Source organism: Rattus rattus, chromosome 1 (assembly GCF_011064425.1).
Source record: "Rattus rattus isolate New Zealand chromosome 1, Rrattus_CSIRO_v1, whole genome shotgun sequence".
Classification (NCBI taxonomy): Eukaryota; Metazoa; Chordata; class Mammalia; order Rodentia; family Muridae; genus Rattus; species Rattus rattus.
In genome coordinates, this window is record NC_046154.1 from 205959070 (window position 1) to 205973606 (window position 14537).

General features: G+C 55.7%; 2 protein-coding genes across 3 annotated transcripts; one reads left to right on the forward strand and one right to left on the reverse strand.

Annotated features, from left to right (window-relative positions):
• The first annotated feature begins 6267 nt into the window (after nucleotides 1-6267).
• On the forward strand, nucleotides 6268-8446 carry Ndufa4l2 (NDUFA4 mitochondrial complex associated like 2). Its single transcript, XM_032914021.1, has 4 exons — nucleotides 6268-6383; nucleotides 6740-6828; nucleotides 7555-7615; nucleotides 7726-8446. The coding sequence occupies exons 1-4, from the start codon at nucleotides 6327-6329 to the stop codon at nucleotides 7780-7782; spliced, it is 264 nt and encodes an 87-aa protein (XP_032769912.1). The 5' UTR covers nucleotides 6268-6326; the 3' UTR covers nucleotides 7783-8446.
• Nucleotides 8447-8607: 161 nt separating this feature from the next.
• On the reverse strand, nucleotides 8608-13708 carry Shmt2 (serine hydroxymethyltransferase 2). 2 transcript variants are annotated; one of them, XM_032914038.1, is made up of 12 exons: nucleotides 13590-13708; nucleotides 12172-12360; nucleotides 11603-11682; nucleotides 11238-11438; nucleotides 10937-11018; nucleotides 10717-10839; nucleotides 10441-10580; nucleotides 10076-10241; nucleotides 9772-9871; nucleotides 9532-9687; nucleotides 9332-9439; nucleotides 8608-9209 (listed from the first exon to the last, which is right to left on the reverse strand). In XM_032914038.1, the coding sequence occupies exons 1-12, from the start codon at nucleotides 13620-13622 to the stop codon at nucleotides 9082-9084; spliced, it is 1506 nt and encodes a 501-aa protein (XP_032769929.1). In that variant the 5' UTR covers nucleotides 13623-13708; the 3' UTR covers nucleotides 8608-9081. The 2 variants fall into 2 exon arrangements, with proteins under 2 accessions (XP_032769929.1, XP_032769921.1); XM_032914030.1 differs by having other exon boundaries at nucleotides 12172-12369.
• Between the last annotated feature and the right edge of the window lie 829 nt (nucleotides 13709-14537).

A 14537-nucleotide genomic window follows, 5' to 3' on the forward strand; every position in this document is an offset into this window, starting at 1 on the left:
GAAAAGTCTGTTTTTTTACGGACGAAGAGAAGCCCTGTGGAGGGAGGGAAAATAGAAGATCCCCTGGCTGCCCCACCAAATTGTCAGGTTTTGGAACCCCAAGGCTGGTGTGGGTAGTCAGACTTGCACTCGCTAGGCTAGACTTCTGCTGGAAGTGAGGAAAAAAGCCGGACTGGAGTCTCCAGCTCAGTGCCCCCGTGGTTGAGAGAATAGCATGGCAGAGTAGGTACCTCCGTTAGATCATGCCCATTTAGCCCTTGCAGTTCTGAACCTGGCTCAGAGCCCAGCTTGGCCACCAGGGGGCGATGCAAGATCTCAGTTGGAGAGAGGGGGGATGGGGAGGGGCTGGAGGGGTGGCTAAGGGGAGAGAACCGGAGACACCAAGCCTGAGACCCCAGGCCTGGGAGGGGGGTGGGGTGCGTGCCGTCTCCATGGCAACACTTCCTCTAGTCCTCCGGGAATGGAGCAAGCGAGGCCGGGGGGCCTAACCCCTCCCGCACGGCCCCTGCCCCAGCCCTTTTCCGACAGGTACGGAGAGGACGCCTGCCAGACAGCTAACCGGCTCTAGCGGAGACCCCCCCTGCGGCGCGTCGTATGCAAATGTTATTATTTGCATATGCAAATATGCAAATGTTCCGGCCCTGGTCAGGGCGGCAGGTGGTGAGGAGCGGGAAGGTGTGCGGAAGGGAGCAGAAGGAGATGAGGAGTTTGGGGACCTAGGAACCGACCATTGAGAAGCAGCTTGGGGTGGTCGCAGGAGTGGGGCAGGCGGAGGGTCTTGGGTTTGATAGCGGGTGGGGGAGGGTCGGCCTGGCCAGCCAGAAGCTCCTCTTCTACTCTATGGGTTGTCTGCCAGGACTGAGGTTGGCACCGCCTAGCAAGGTTGGCAGCGGGAGCCCGGGCACCATCTGCTGCTGGAGGAGGGGGGAGGGCAGAGGCTCAGCTGGGCTGAGAAGAGGAGGGCCCCGGGACGGGCACCCCTCCCCTTCTGCACAGAAAGATGAGGTGTGCTGGGGGTAGGGAAGCGAACAACAAAACTCGCTGCAAAACTGGGTTCAGTTCCTTGTTCCCTTCGCCCTTGGCCGTTACACTCGAAGCCTGGCGGTGTGAGGGCCAGGACCTTAGAGGAACACTCCGACAGTCCCCCTTTTTATCATGACTGGACTGGAACAGGAGCAGACACACACACACACACACACACACACACACACACACACACACACACACACACACAAGTCAATCTATTCTTTTGCCCCATCCCTCCTGGGAGTCTGCCTACCACAAGAAAGGGGAGGGAGGACAAGGACCTGCCTGTAGTCATCAAGAGGTCTGAGAGATTCCAAATCTGAGCCCCTCCGACTGTCAAGAGCCCCCCCAAAAATACCGAAGCAAAACCAATTTACTGGCTCATTGGGCGGCAGTGTTGATGTAGGGGTGTCGAGGAGCTGGGAGAGCGGCTGTTCTCTCCCTATACTTGCAGGGTGCCCCCCCTCTCCCTCGCCTTACCGAGCCGGCAGCTGTCCCTAATTAGAGCGGCGGTTTAATTGGATTTATCAGCAGTTAATAGGAAATTAAGCAAAGGGCCCGAGAGAAGGGGGGCGGGAGGAGCCGGGAGACAGGCTGTGCTTAACTGGAAGGAGAGATGCTGGGGTCCCAGGATTGGAGGACACTGTCTTGACTGAACCTAGTGATCACACCTCCCCCTCAGTATCCTGCCATTTGAGTTAGGCCCTGATCAGTCCCAAGAGAGGGCAGGAGGTTTGACAGGGACACTGTTTGCCCCACACACACACACCCCAAGCCTCCCACTCCCACAAGCCAGCTGCCTGGTGATGGATGATGCTGCCACACTCTGCAAAGGTCATAAGTCTAGGCCAAGGAGCAACTTGAATTGAAAATAGATCAGAGGACAGGTATTATAGGGTCCAGGACACAATGTACCACCACCACCCCCCCCCAGGTTCTAATTGCTATGAAAGAAAGAAAGAAAGAAAGAAAGAAAGAAAGAAAGAAAGAAAGAAAGAAAGAAAAGAGCGAGCACCTTCTTCCATGACTGGGCCGCATGCCTGAGGAGGTGAGGGACAGACAGACTGACCCTGTCTTCAGTGTCTTCAACCTTCACCTCAGCTCAGTTGGGACTCCTGGGGACCTCTTTATGGCTCTTGCTGTGCCCCACCAGTCACCCCTCTCCCTTTCAAATGCTTAAGTTGGGGTTGTCAGGGCCTGATGAAAGTGTTGCAGCAGGGACGGACCGCACAGCCCGACAGACAAGACCTGTACCTGAAGGCCTGGGAAGGAAGCTTGTGGGCCAATCAAGCCGGGCCACAGGCCTCTGAGTCCACAGCCCCAGGCAGCTCCTGTCACCACCCCCTCATTACACTGCTGGCCTAATGCGGGCTAACAAGGCTTGCTGTGGGGACCCAGCGACTTCTCTCACACACTCAACCCCTCAGGGCACAAATGGCAGTTCCTGCATGTGCTTGGGTGCAGCTCCTTGAGTGGATGTGGAATTGTCTCCTTCTTGTGCTACCAGTGTATGCTGTATGTGTGACTGGGGATGTGATGTGTGTCTTTATCCCAACTCCAGATGTTCCTGTATGTGTTTCCATTTTGTCAGTGCCTCTGGGTCTATACTGCCGGGTTTGTCTACCCCCATTTCTCTGATTTCTGTCCATAAGTCCTAGGGTGGCTAGGTGTGTGGAGTGTCCTTTCAAACATGCTTTGACACACGTGTCAATGTGTGCACTCTTTGAGTCTGGATGTGTCCTGATGTGCTGGCGTCACTGCCTCCAGGAACGTATGTGTGAAAATCAAGAGCTATTGCTATGTGTTTGTGTGTGTGTGCATGTGTGTGCGTGTGTGTGCGTGTGTGTGTGTGTGAGAGAGAGAGAGAGAGAGAGACAGACAGACAGACAGACAGACAGAGACAGAGAGACAGAGACAGAGACAGGCATGCGTGCGCGCGCGCTGCTCTGGTGTCTGCTTGCAGGTGTGTGTCTCGGTGACAGTGCGTGGGCGTGTGCCTGGGTGTGAGCTGCGCGGCAGCAAGAACCCGAATGACAGTGTGACGCCCGCGCCCGCGCGCGTTCCCGTGAGTGAGAGCCGCTGATTGAGTCTCCCGCCCCCGCTTCTTTTTCTCCCCATTTCTATTCCTCTCTCCTTTCCCGGCCGGCTCGCCGTCCGCATCATCTCCATCCATTATTGAAGAAACAGCCGCGTCCTCTCCAATCACATCAACACCCCGCCCCCTCCCTGTTCTGCTCGCCCCGTGGCCCCTCTGGCTGCTGAGGAGGAGGGGATGCCCAGGCGTAGCGGGAGCCCCGGGCAGAAGTGGGTTCATGACCCTGTGCCCCGATCTGGGCAAGGCACAGGGACACCAGGGTCCCTGGCGGTGAGAGCTTTGCATAAACAGATGGCGCAGCCTCTTTGTCTCGCTTGCTAGCCTGCTTGCCGCCAGGCTCCTGGCTCCACTTGTGTCTGGCTGATGCAATCATGATCATCTCAGAGCCTCAGGACCCAGCGCCCTTAATAGTGGCAGCGGGGGTCAAGGGCCCGAGGGGCTCCTGAGCAGATGCAGGGCATTGTGGCTCCCCTCTCGGGCGCCCTCTCCAGTACCTCAGCTGCAGCGGGAAGAAGAGGCCGCTGCCAGGTGACAGGAATGTGGAAGAGATGGGAGGGGACCCTGAGTAGCGCCCCAAGGTGTCCGCGGGCTGTTCTGTTGGGTTGCTGCAGTTCCCCGAGGACAGGTGCTAAGCCACAGAATCGAAATAGAGCTAAAGGAGAGAGAGAGAGAGAGAGAGAGAGAGAGAGAGAGAGAGAGAGAGAGAGAGAGAGAGAGAGAGAGAGATGAGAGAGAGAATGAATTTGCAAAGAGACCACAGCAAGGTAGAGAGGTGTAGAGGGATGGAGAGACTGGCAAGAGACCCGTCACACACAGACGCAGGACTAAGCTAGGTTGAGAGCAGAGTGCCAGAGCGGCACAGACAAACCTAAAGACACGAAGCTAGAGACAGTCTGCAGAGAGAACCCGGGGGCTTAGGGGAGGCCAAGTCAGAGGGAAGTCCCAGTAGTGCTAGGGCAGAGGAAGCCCCAGGTGTCTGAGGCCAGCCTGGTGAGAGGCTCCAGCCTGAACCTGAATGCGGTCGGCGCCTGGCGACATGGAGTCTTCCTCGTCCCATCTACGTCCTCGGGCCAAGCCAGAAGAGAGGAGGCTGAGAAACTCCACTATTTTGATTCCATGAGCAAGTAAGCCACCAGGCACAGACCTGTATGCACACTCCTGACTTGAGCAAACACTGGAAATGCAGAGCAAGCGCCGCCCGACAGGGGGAACCCGAGACTTCTTCCCCGAGCCTGAGAGCGGCTCGGCCTCCAGAGGGCGCCGGCACCCACGGACCACCGTAATCGGCTCGCTCCGGAGAGCACAGCTGCATTTGACTTGCTGCGCCGCCAGCCACGCGGATTAGTATCCTGGAGCGGTTTAGAGTTGAAGAGTCTGGTCCCCATGGGACCATGGGTCGCTCCTAATCCTCGGCTAACGACTCCCGCTGTCCCTCACCTACTGGGCCAGCATGACCTGAGTTATCGTAGGGGGAAAGTGCTAGCTAGAAAGGAGGTGGGGTAAGACCTGAAACCCCAAAGACCACGTTCCAAACACGGGAACACAGGAGGGGAGGGGTCTCACAGATGGGCCCACAGAGACACCCCCACCCCCGATCAGGAGTATGCAAAGCTTCGAGAAATCGTGGGAAGGCAAGAGCAGAAACACCGTGGAGTAGCTGAGTTTAAGAGTGGACTGGAGACATAAAGGAGAGAAAGGGTGGAGGTTCCAGAACAGAGAGGCTCTGGGTCCAGGTCACCAGCACCAGGCAAGCCAGGAAGAGCAAAGGGGCATAAAGCAAGGACCAGATGTCCCTCCCGGAGTCTTGGCTCCCCAGCTGTGCCACAGAGTACCAGATGTGCAGCTCAGCTAGGCAGCTGCTGGAGCTTGAGCTCCAAGGTTGGTATTTAGCACCACCACCATCACCGGTAGCAGTCCAGGCCTCGGGGCGCTAGTGACAGGACAAACCCTCCCTGGCCCGGCCCTAGAGGTGGAGACGCTCAGGAAGGGCCCTGTTCTGCTCCAGGCTCTGTCATCCCATCAGCCCCCCTTCTCCACCCGACCCCCTCCCCCACACCCGTCTCAGTGAGTCTCTGTCTCTTTGTTCTCGCCATGTCTCTGACACTTTATCTCATTATCCGCCGGAGGGAGGCGGAGAGCCCAGACCCCGCAGCCTAATTACAGCAGAGCTTGTCAGCTCAAGGGGCGGCAAGGTATGCGTGTGTAAGAAAGGGAGGGGCCTCTCAGGAAGGGTTGTCTCCCTCCTTGTACCCCAGGGAGGCAGTGGCGGTGGCACAGCTGATCCCAGCAGGGCCCCGCCATAGTACAAGTTCTTTAGGGGAGAAATGGGGGAGCGCGGCAGGGGCTAAGCGAGAGGGATGATAGAAATTAGCACGGGAGTGAGGAGATGAGGTTCACTTCCTGCGTCCCCAAAACCAGTCCTCCAAAGACGGTGGGCAGAAAACTTCCTGCCCAGGCAACATAATATATACCTAATTCCCCGCCCCCATGCCCCATTTCAACATCTCTTCTAGCTTTCTATGGCTGCTACCTTCATTCAGAGATCTTTCTCTAGTCCCAAAGCCAGAGATGAGTATGGTTGCCTCCTTGGAGGCTCGCCTTCCCCATCCCAAACTCCTAAACTGCTACAAATGTTGTCTTCTGCCTTGAGCAGTGCAGTTCATACACCTGCACCCTCCACCTCTAACTACTCCAAGCTAACCATAGCTCAGCAAAACTGCTCAAACCAAGAGGAGCTGGCAGACACTCACATTGTTCACTTGCCTCCTATACTCACAAGGCCTGCTAGCTCCTGAGAGGCTCCAGGAGTGTAGATGAAGTACTGTGTATGCCCCCACTGTTCCCTGCTCCCTCCCTCCAGTGGACACTCCACATCCCCATTTTGTTAGAAGACTGTCTCCTTGTCTGTCCCACATTTGGATCCCCCTTCAGTCTCTGGAAGCCAGAGAGGTTCCTCCCTCAGATATCCAAAGACCCAAGTCTAGTAATGGTGTCTCATCGGCCAGGGTTTCCCTTTTAGAGAGTTGGGGAGGAGAAACCCCAAGGCTCCCCCAACAACTTCCAGACTGTTTTGGACCTGGAACTGCAGGGAGAAAGCAAGCTGGGTGCGGCTAGCGGGGCTGGGCTGACCCCTCCCCGATGGGGGGCGGGACCCCAGGGGGAGGAATAGAACAGATCCACCGAGAAGATCAGACACTGGAACAAGATGGCAGGAACCAGTCTAGGGGCCCGCTTCTACCGGCAGATAAAAAGACACCCTGGGGTGAGTTTAGTCCCCAGATCTAATTCCCCTACTCACCCTGCCTCTCAAGCCCTCCCCTTCCCCCAAATCCTGCTTCCTGTCCCGTTTCCTTAATGCTCTCAAGTTTTCCCAGGGACGGTTCATGTCCCATCTCTGCAATGTCCCCCATGTCCCTGCAACCCACCTTGGACAGGATCACTGAAGGGTAACGGACAGCATGCTGAAGATGTATGTGGCTGTAGGTTTCAGGCCCCACTCCCAAAGGGGAAGGTGGCATTAGACCTTGAGTGAAGGGAAAGGGACAGAAAAACTAGGACAGAGTGAGCAGGGAACTGGGCAGAGTTCAGACCCTGAGAGCGCCTGGTCTCTTTCTGCAGCTCATCCCAATGATCGGCTTCATCTGCTTGGGCATGGGCAGTGCCGGACTCTACTTGCTGCGGCTTGCCCTTCGCAGCCCTGATGTCTGGTAACTACAGATCTTGGGAGGCAACTTGGGAGGCAAGTGGGAATGGGGGAAAATGGAACGGGTAGTAAGGTGTGACCCTAGAAGGATCCTCGGTCTGTGTCCGTCCTTATTTCTGCTCCCATCTAGTACTTCTGAGGGTTGAAGTGGCCCCTGACCCGAGAGACCCCAACCTCCCAACTGGACCACCTGGTGGCTCACTGTCAGTGGCTAGCCACGTGGGGTAGCTGGAATCCCAGCAGCTCACCACGGGGTTGCCATGGTGACACAGCTCTACTGGCCACAGCTGGCTTTTAGGTAACTCTGTGCCTGACCGGAAGTGCTGGAGGTCTAGCATTGGGGCAGTGGGGGACTACTGAGGGTCTTTGGTAGTCATGGGACTTTGCGTCCTGCCAGAAGCATCAGGGGGTCCTTTGACAAGCAGAAGGCCAAAACGCCCTCCCACTGATCCTGGAGTCTGAGGCACAGCACTGAAGGCCCTGTCCTTCAGGATTTCTGCCTGTTCCCGGGACTCTGCTCTGCAGAGGGAGGCAGGAACCCTGGGGAGTCTATAGGCTAGATTGTCATTTGGTCACCAGCTGCACCTGCTGACAAGCTGCCTTCTGTCGGTCTCTAGGAAATGTGCTCCCCTACTCAGGGTAGAGAACCAGGGGTGGCAACACTGAAGTCATGTTTAATGCCAAAGTCCTGCCTCCAGAAAAGAAACTAACCCTCCTCTCCTGTTCACAGCTGGGACAGAAAGAACAACCCAGAGCCCTGGAACCGCATGAGTCCCAATGACCAGTACAAGGTAACTCTGTAGATCTAGTGTTTCCCTCCCCCCTTCCTTCCTAGTCCTTAAGTCAGTATCCCACACAAGATGCAAAAGATGCTCTTTCAACTCTTTTTCCCTCTCCACAGTTCCTTGCTGTTTCCACCGACTACAAGAAGCTGAAGAAGGACCGGCCTGACTTCTAAAGCGGGGGTGGGGGGGTGTTCCATCTAAATCACTCTCTTCCACCCCTTGCCCCAGACCCTAGGGCGTCCGTCTAGCAACATGGTCAAGCTTCTGCTTTCTGCTTACACAGGCCAGATTCCCACGAAGAAGGAAGGCGGCTCCACCCCCACCCTCCTCCCTTGCTCCCCGGAGAGGAAAAGCCTCTGACCCTCCGCTTGAGTCCCACGTGGGGGAGGGAACTCAAAGCAGCAGGCAACAGTTTGGGTTGACCCAAAAAAGCCCAAGCCAGTCCCCTTCTCCTCCTGCCCCTCCCCATGCCCGACTGGGTGTGGCACAGGCTACGTGTTGATCGTGTCTGACGTGTGCCAACAGCGAGCAGCGGCCTCAGTGCCAGCAACGTGGCAGGGCCCATTAGTGCGAGTTTTGAGCAGGGTTCAGGGCGGCGTCTGCCCAGGCTCGGCTGGGCTCGTCCTGGGTACCTAGCCCGCCTAGGATGTGTATCTCTACCCTGCAGTGAGCTTCTTTCCTGCCCAAGCCTGCAGCCTCCCATCAAGGACACCCCCTCCCGCCTTGCACCTGGGCACTCCTGTGCCTCTCCCCACCCCTCCTTCCCCTGCTTCTCTGTCCCTGGGGATCAAACAGAAGCAGCCGTGGGCAAAATACAATTTCATTTAACAAATTGAATTTGCTGCGCCTGCTAATCACGTCTGGTGTCGGCTCTGATCAGAGAGGAGGCTACAGCCCCGGGGGTCCTTGTGGTGGTGGGAGGGAAGGAGAAATACATGTTGAGGGAGTGGAATCACTGGCTGGCCCAGGGGACCCCTCCCACAGTAATAGGAACTCTGGGCAGGTTAGCATTTTATTAGATAAAAACAGGCAGGAGGGCGCTTTGCCCACCCCTTCCTCTGGCTCAGCTTGCAACCCCCCTTCCCTAGGAAAGAGCAGGAGTCCGTAACACTGAGGTGTGGTGGAGGGCCAGGGTGGGAAGTGGAGGGTGAAGTTGGGTGTCACACAGCGCATACCTGTAACCCCAGCACTTGGGAAATGGAGGTAGGAGGGTCAGTTCAAGGCCAGTCTCAGCTAAGTGAGACCCCGTCTCAAAAAACAAGCTGGACGTGTATTGAGTGCTTCTTGTAGACATGATTAAAGTCAGAAATCTCAGCTACAGATTCTGGAGGGGACTTTATGCCTGGCTCCTGCCCTAAATGGAAGGCCTTCCTCCCTCCACTAAAACCCAAAGAGATGGCATCTCTTTCCTAGTCCAGGGAGGCGGAAAGAAAGCTAACTTCCGGTCTGCGGGCTTTGACTGCTGGGCGTCCTCAACGTTCATCAAATCCAGGCATTGGGAAGCCCCTGGCAAACTGTTCCACCTGTTGCCGGAGGTTGGCCAAGCGCTGACTTGTTTCCGGGTCCTTGAGCAGGAAGGACTTGAAATCCTGAAGCTTGGCTGAGAATGGTGGGAAAAGTTGGTCAGAGGGCCGCTGGGCAGGGCCAGGAGCTAAGGCTTGGGAGTGGAGCCTATGGTGGGTGGGTGAAACTGGTTGACCTCGGACCCCTGAAGCTACTCACCAGTCTTGCGCTTCACCTCCAAGCCAATGTTGACTCCTTCATCGATAAAATCAACGACCCTCCGGAAGTCATCCTCACGGAATTGACGAGAAGTCAATGCTGGGGCCCCTGGGGGAGAGCAGAAGACGGACAATTAACATAGCCAAGATACAGACAACCCCTGTGTGGGAACTCTCCCCTCATCAGACCCCAGGTCTCACCAAGCCTCAAGCCTCCCGGAGTAATGGCACTCCGGTCTCCAGGACAGGTGTTCTTGTTGGCTGTGATGGACACAAGCTCCAACACACGCTCGGCCCGTGCTCCATCCAGGCCCTTGGGCCGCAGATCCACCAGCACCAGATGGGTGTCAGTGCCACCTGAGGGGGGACGGTGACAAAGAATTGGAGAGTCCTGGTCCTCTGCTTGAGGTCACAAAGGCCTTCACCCAGTCCCTGACTTACCAGACACCAGTGAGTATCCTCGCTTGAGCAGGGCGTCGGCCATGGCTTGGGCGTTCCGCAACACTTGTAAGGAGTACTCCCGGAACATAGGGGTGCAGGCCTACAGATGAGACAGCGGCTCCTGTCACCCCAGGGCTGGGTAAAGGCCTTGTCTCATACCCAACAAGAAAGACTCTGTGACCCCAGCCTTGCTGCCTCCCAGCTTAGCCATTTTCCTTCTGTCAACCTCAGCTTTAGCTACAAGGAGGTAAGGGAGCAAAAACTCTGGACCAATGCACCCCAACACAAGGGAAGGCCCCCCAACCTGCTTGAGAGCCACAGCTACTGCAGCAATGGCGTGATTGTGGGGGCCCCCTTGTAAGGATGGGAACACAGCGAAGTTGATTCTGTCCTCAAAAGTATAAGGGATCTCTTGGCCAGTCTTGGGGTCTACAGTCCGCACTCCCTTCCGGTAAAAGATGAGTCCTGACCTGTGTGGAAGACTCGTGGTCAGACTCTAAAAGGAAGGGCAAGTGATGGGGGAGAGAGGAAGAGGACTGACTTAGGCACTCAGAGGATCCAGGTCCCTTCAACTGGGAGGCTGCATTGGGTTCCAGGTAGGGGTAGAAGGGACCCACCTCAGTCCACCCTAAAGTCCCCCAGCAAGATCTGACCCCAGGAAATTCTGACCTGGCCCCTCGAAGAGTCTTGTGAGTGGTGGTGGTGACGATGTCCGCATACTTGAAAGGTGAGGGGATCACCTTGGCAGCCACCAGGCCACTGATATGGGCCATGTCTGCCAGCAGGTGTGCCTTGACCTCGTCACAGACCTGGGCAGGTAGAGACAGATCTCAGCCTGAGGGAAGACCTGTATAGGTATACAGTAAGGGCAGCTGTCCGCCCCGCCCCGCCCCCGGCCCCACCCCCTGGCATAGAGGAGTGCTTGATTGGCACTCCCTCACCGACCTCTCTCATTCGTGCATAGTCAATGAGGCGGGCATAGGCACTAGTGCCAGCTATGATGAGCCGAGGTCGGAAAAGCCGAGCAGTCAGCGCCAGCTGGTCGTAGTCGATGAGGCCGGTTTGGGGCTGGACAGACAGAGAGCCAGATAAAGCCAATGCTCCTAGGGGCTGAGGGCTGCCCAGAGCTCCCACTGGCCAGGAGCCCAGCCCCTGGAACACGTACATTGAGCTTATACGGCATGGACTCGAAGAAGATGGAGGTGGCAGAGATCCGCTTGACATCAGACATGTAGCCGTGGGTGAGGCTGCAAAGAGGGAGGGCTCACTAAAGTTATGTAGCCTGACTAAATCAGCCACCTAGCAGGCCTGTCCCTGCAACACTAGTTCCAGCTTCCCTCACCCCCATTGCTCTGCCTACCCCATGCTGGGTACTCAGTGTAACTTGGAACAGGGCCTGATGGTTAACTCCTGTCCTGTGTCCTTACTGCCCAGCAACCCCCATCATTCAGCCTGCCCATACTCACTGGCCCCCATCGGGCAGGTCCAACCCCATGATTCGATCATGAGGCTGCAGAAGGGCGGTGTAGGCAGCCAGGTTGGCTGGGGACCCTGAATACGGCTGCACATTGACTCCCCACTGTGCAGGATCCAGGTCAAAGGCTTCCAAGGCCCGGCGCTGACACAGCAGCTCAATCTTGTCCACGACTTCTGCTCCTCCGTAGTATCTGCCGTGGAGACAGCACATAAGGAAGGATGCAGAGAAAGGGTCCTTGCCAGCAGCAAAGGACTAGGCAGTCGCTGCTCCGTAAACACTAACAGGGCTCGGGAAGGTTTCCGACTGGGGGTGCCATCCCTGCTGCTGCCCTCCAGCCCTCTGGTCTAGCCTCACCTCTTGCCAGGGTAACCCTCCGAGTACTTGTTGTTGAGACAGGACCCCAGGGCCTCCAGCGCAGCTCGGCTGCAGAAGTTCTGGGGTGGTGGGGGGGGGCAATGTCAGAAGGCAATGAGCCTCCCTTCCCCTGGACTCCCATGGCCCCACCCCTGCCAGAGCCCACAGGCTGCAGGGGCTGAGACAGGATACACAAAAAAGCTCTGTATTCCTCGCCAGGCTTGAGGCGGGACCAGAGGCAACGTTCTCAAAAACTCAGCCGCCGTGACGGGTAGCCCCAGTAAGAAGGCCACCCGTCCACTCACCCTGTGTTTCCGGGTTTCTCTTCTGACTAGAGGAGGAGGTAAGGAGGAGACAGGGCCGCATGGCTCTAGAAGCTCCCTATCACCCACTCCCCATAAACTGGTCCTGCCCTACATTTCAGAGGACAGTGTAAAGAGAGGGAAAAAGCCCAGGAAAAAAAGCTTGAGTCTGACAGGGAGGCGTGGAGAAGTCATGGTAAGGTGACGTGTTGTTCCCTGCACGCACGCACGCAAGCTTGCTCTTTGCCCCATACCCTCACGTCCTACCTCTGAGGCGATGAGCTCCAGGCCACGACACTGTCTGTCCTTCTCCCTCTGCAGAAGCTCCCATATCTCAGGGTCACTGTCTGATAAACTCTCCTGGCCAGTCCAGCCTCCAGCTGCTTCCCCAGCCTGCTTCTGGGCCACCTCGCTGTGCTGGGCCCGGGCAGCCATGCAGACCAGCTGACCACATCTCTGCAGAGGCTCAGGGCAGAAAAGCCAGGATTAATTAAAAATTGTCCAGTTCTCTTTCTCTCCCAGTTGCCCTAGGTCATGGGTACAGATATAGCCCTCTGGCTGAGTAGGCAGCCTGGTCCAGCCAGCAGTCAGCTCTCTCCACCCCCAGCCTTCATCTGGAAAAGCTAGTTCTGGAGTCAAAGGGTCAGATCACTATCCAAAGGGCGATTCTGACACAGCGCACTCCCAATCTCCCTCCACATCACCCTGAGTGACTCTGCAAAGTCACTCTAGAGCAAAGCTTGCGCTCCAGAAATCCACGTCTCCCAAATTCTGGTGAGAGACAGATACCAGAGTGGCCCACACACAGGAACAAAAGGCCTGGCGAGATGGTTCAGTAGTTAAGAGCACCAGCTGCTCTTGTGGAGGACAGAGGTTCATCTTCCAGCACCCACAAAGCAGTTAACAACCATCTGTAACTCCAGTTCCAAGTGACCCGAAGCCCTGCTCTGACCTCTGTGGGTACCCGGGCATGCACCCCGGGGATGCACGCAGTGCACATATAGTGCAGTCAAAATATTCGTGACCATAAAGGGGCGGACTTCCTGCAGGACCTCCACCACCAGCACTCCAATGAGAGAAGATATCAAGTTAACAGGGCTTAACACCACAGGCTGATTAAGGGTGGTTTCCAGAGCAACTCAAGTAGAACTTTTAAACAGTTCTTGGAAAGAGGTGTGTACTGGCGGGAATGGGGGTAGGGTGAAGGTGTTTGCCCAAAAGGAAGCCAAAAATCTTAAATTTTATCTCACACTCATATAATATATATACACACACACAGCACCTCGCTACCTCCTTCCTGCCCACAAAGCAGCAGGACCCTTGCGTGATGAAAGTACTGAGGCTCGGTTGCATCATCTCCATAGCTCAGAGCTGGCGGGAAAAATTCAACTAGCACATCGAAGCCGGGAACCCCACTTGTTCGCTAGGGTATTGCTAACACAGCGTCTGCAGATCTTTACCTTAAGAGCCGTGTTAACTGAGCGGTTACAAGACCCTAGGACGTCTGATCGCCAGAACTAGGAGCCCAAGCACCGCACGTGCGCTGTCTTAGGGATTTCCTGGTTAAGCATCCGTTCCCCCAGGCCCCAGAACACGTGCGGCGAGGAGCCAGAGAAACCCCACTTTGTAAAAAAGTGGGATGGGCCTTTCCACTGGTCATCCAGTATCCAGAACCCTGTTCTTACCCGAGTGGTCCGAAGTAAAGAGAAGGGTACCATCGCTACCGGAGGCCACGGGAGGACCAGCCGCTAACTTGTATTGGTGTAGTACCGGGGTCGGAAACCGGCTGCTTCTAGAGCGCATGCGCGAGAAAAATGCCCCCGCGAAGTCCGAGTTAAAGGGGCGTTCCCTGCGCGTGCGCAACACTGATCTCTAAAATTGCCTTCTGGGAATTGTAGTTTTTCCTTTATCCTTTCCCACATATACTTGTCGTCCCACCCCCCAACCCCCGTTTAAAGAACTTTGCCTGAAAGAGACTTAGAGCTCTTCCGTGTCCGTCCTTAAAGCTCTTCAGACTTTTTGTTTTCTTTTTTTCCTGCCGGTTGTCCAGACATGTGCTTTTTGGTTTGTTTGTTTGTTTTCATGTGGTTTATGCCTACCAAGTAGCCAGTATATGTCCTCTGGGAGATCCAAGACATATATCACGTATCACGCAGTGGAAACAAATATAGTTTGAAAGGCTGAAAGACTCAAATCCTTGCTTTCAGATTACAGCACAACAGCCCCTCTGGTCCTCCATTTCCTCCATTATCATTCCAACTCTAGGGAAGATTAAGAGTTCAAGATTAGACCCAGCTACATATGAAGTTAGAAGCCAGTGGAACACATATGAGCCTGTCACACCTTGATGCCTCCAACACAAAGAGCTTGTAGAAGGGATTAAATAAAACTTTGCATGTGAACATGATCCCCCCCATCCCCACCCCCCATGGGTGTTGCATTTCTTGTTTACATGTTGCTTATCCCCCCAGCCATTGCCCACTTTCTTGAAACTGGTCTGAGTAAACCTTTGAGTGGGGTATACACTGTTCTCTCCAGGGGAAGACTCTAATTGAGTTGGGGACATTGTTTTGTTTTTGCTTTTTTCAAGACAGGGTTTGTAATGGCTATTCCTGGTTGTCAACTTGACTCTA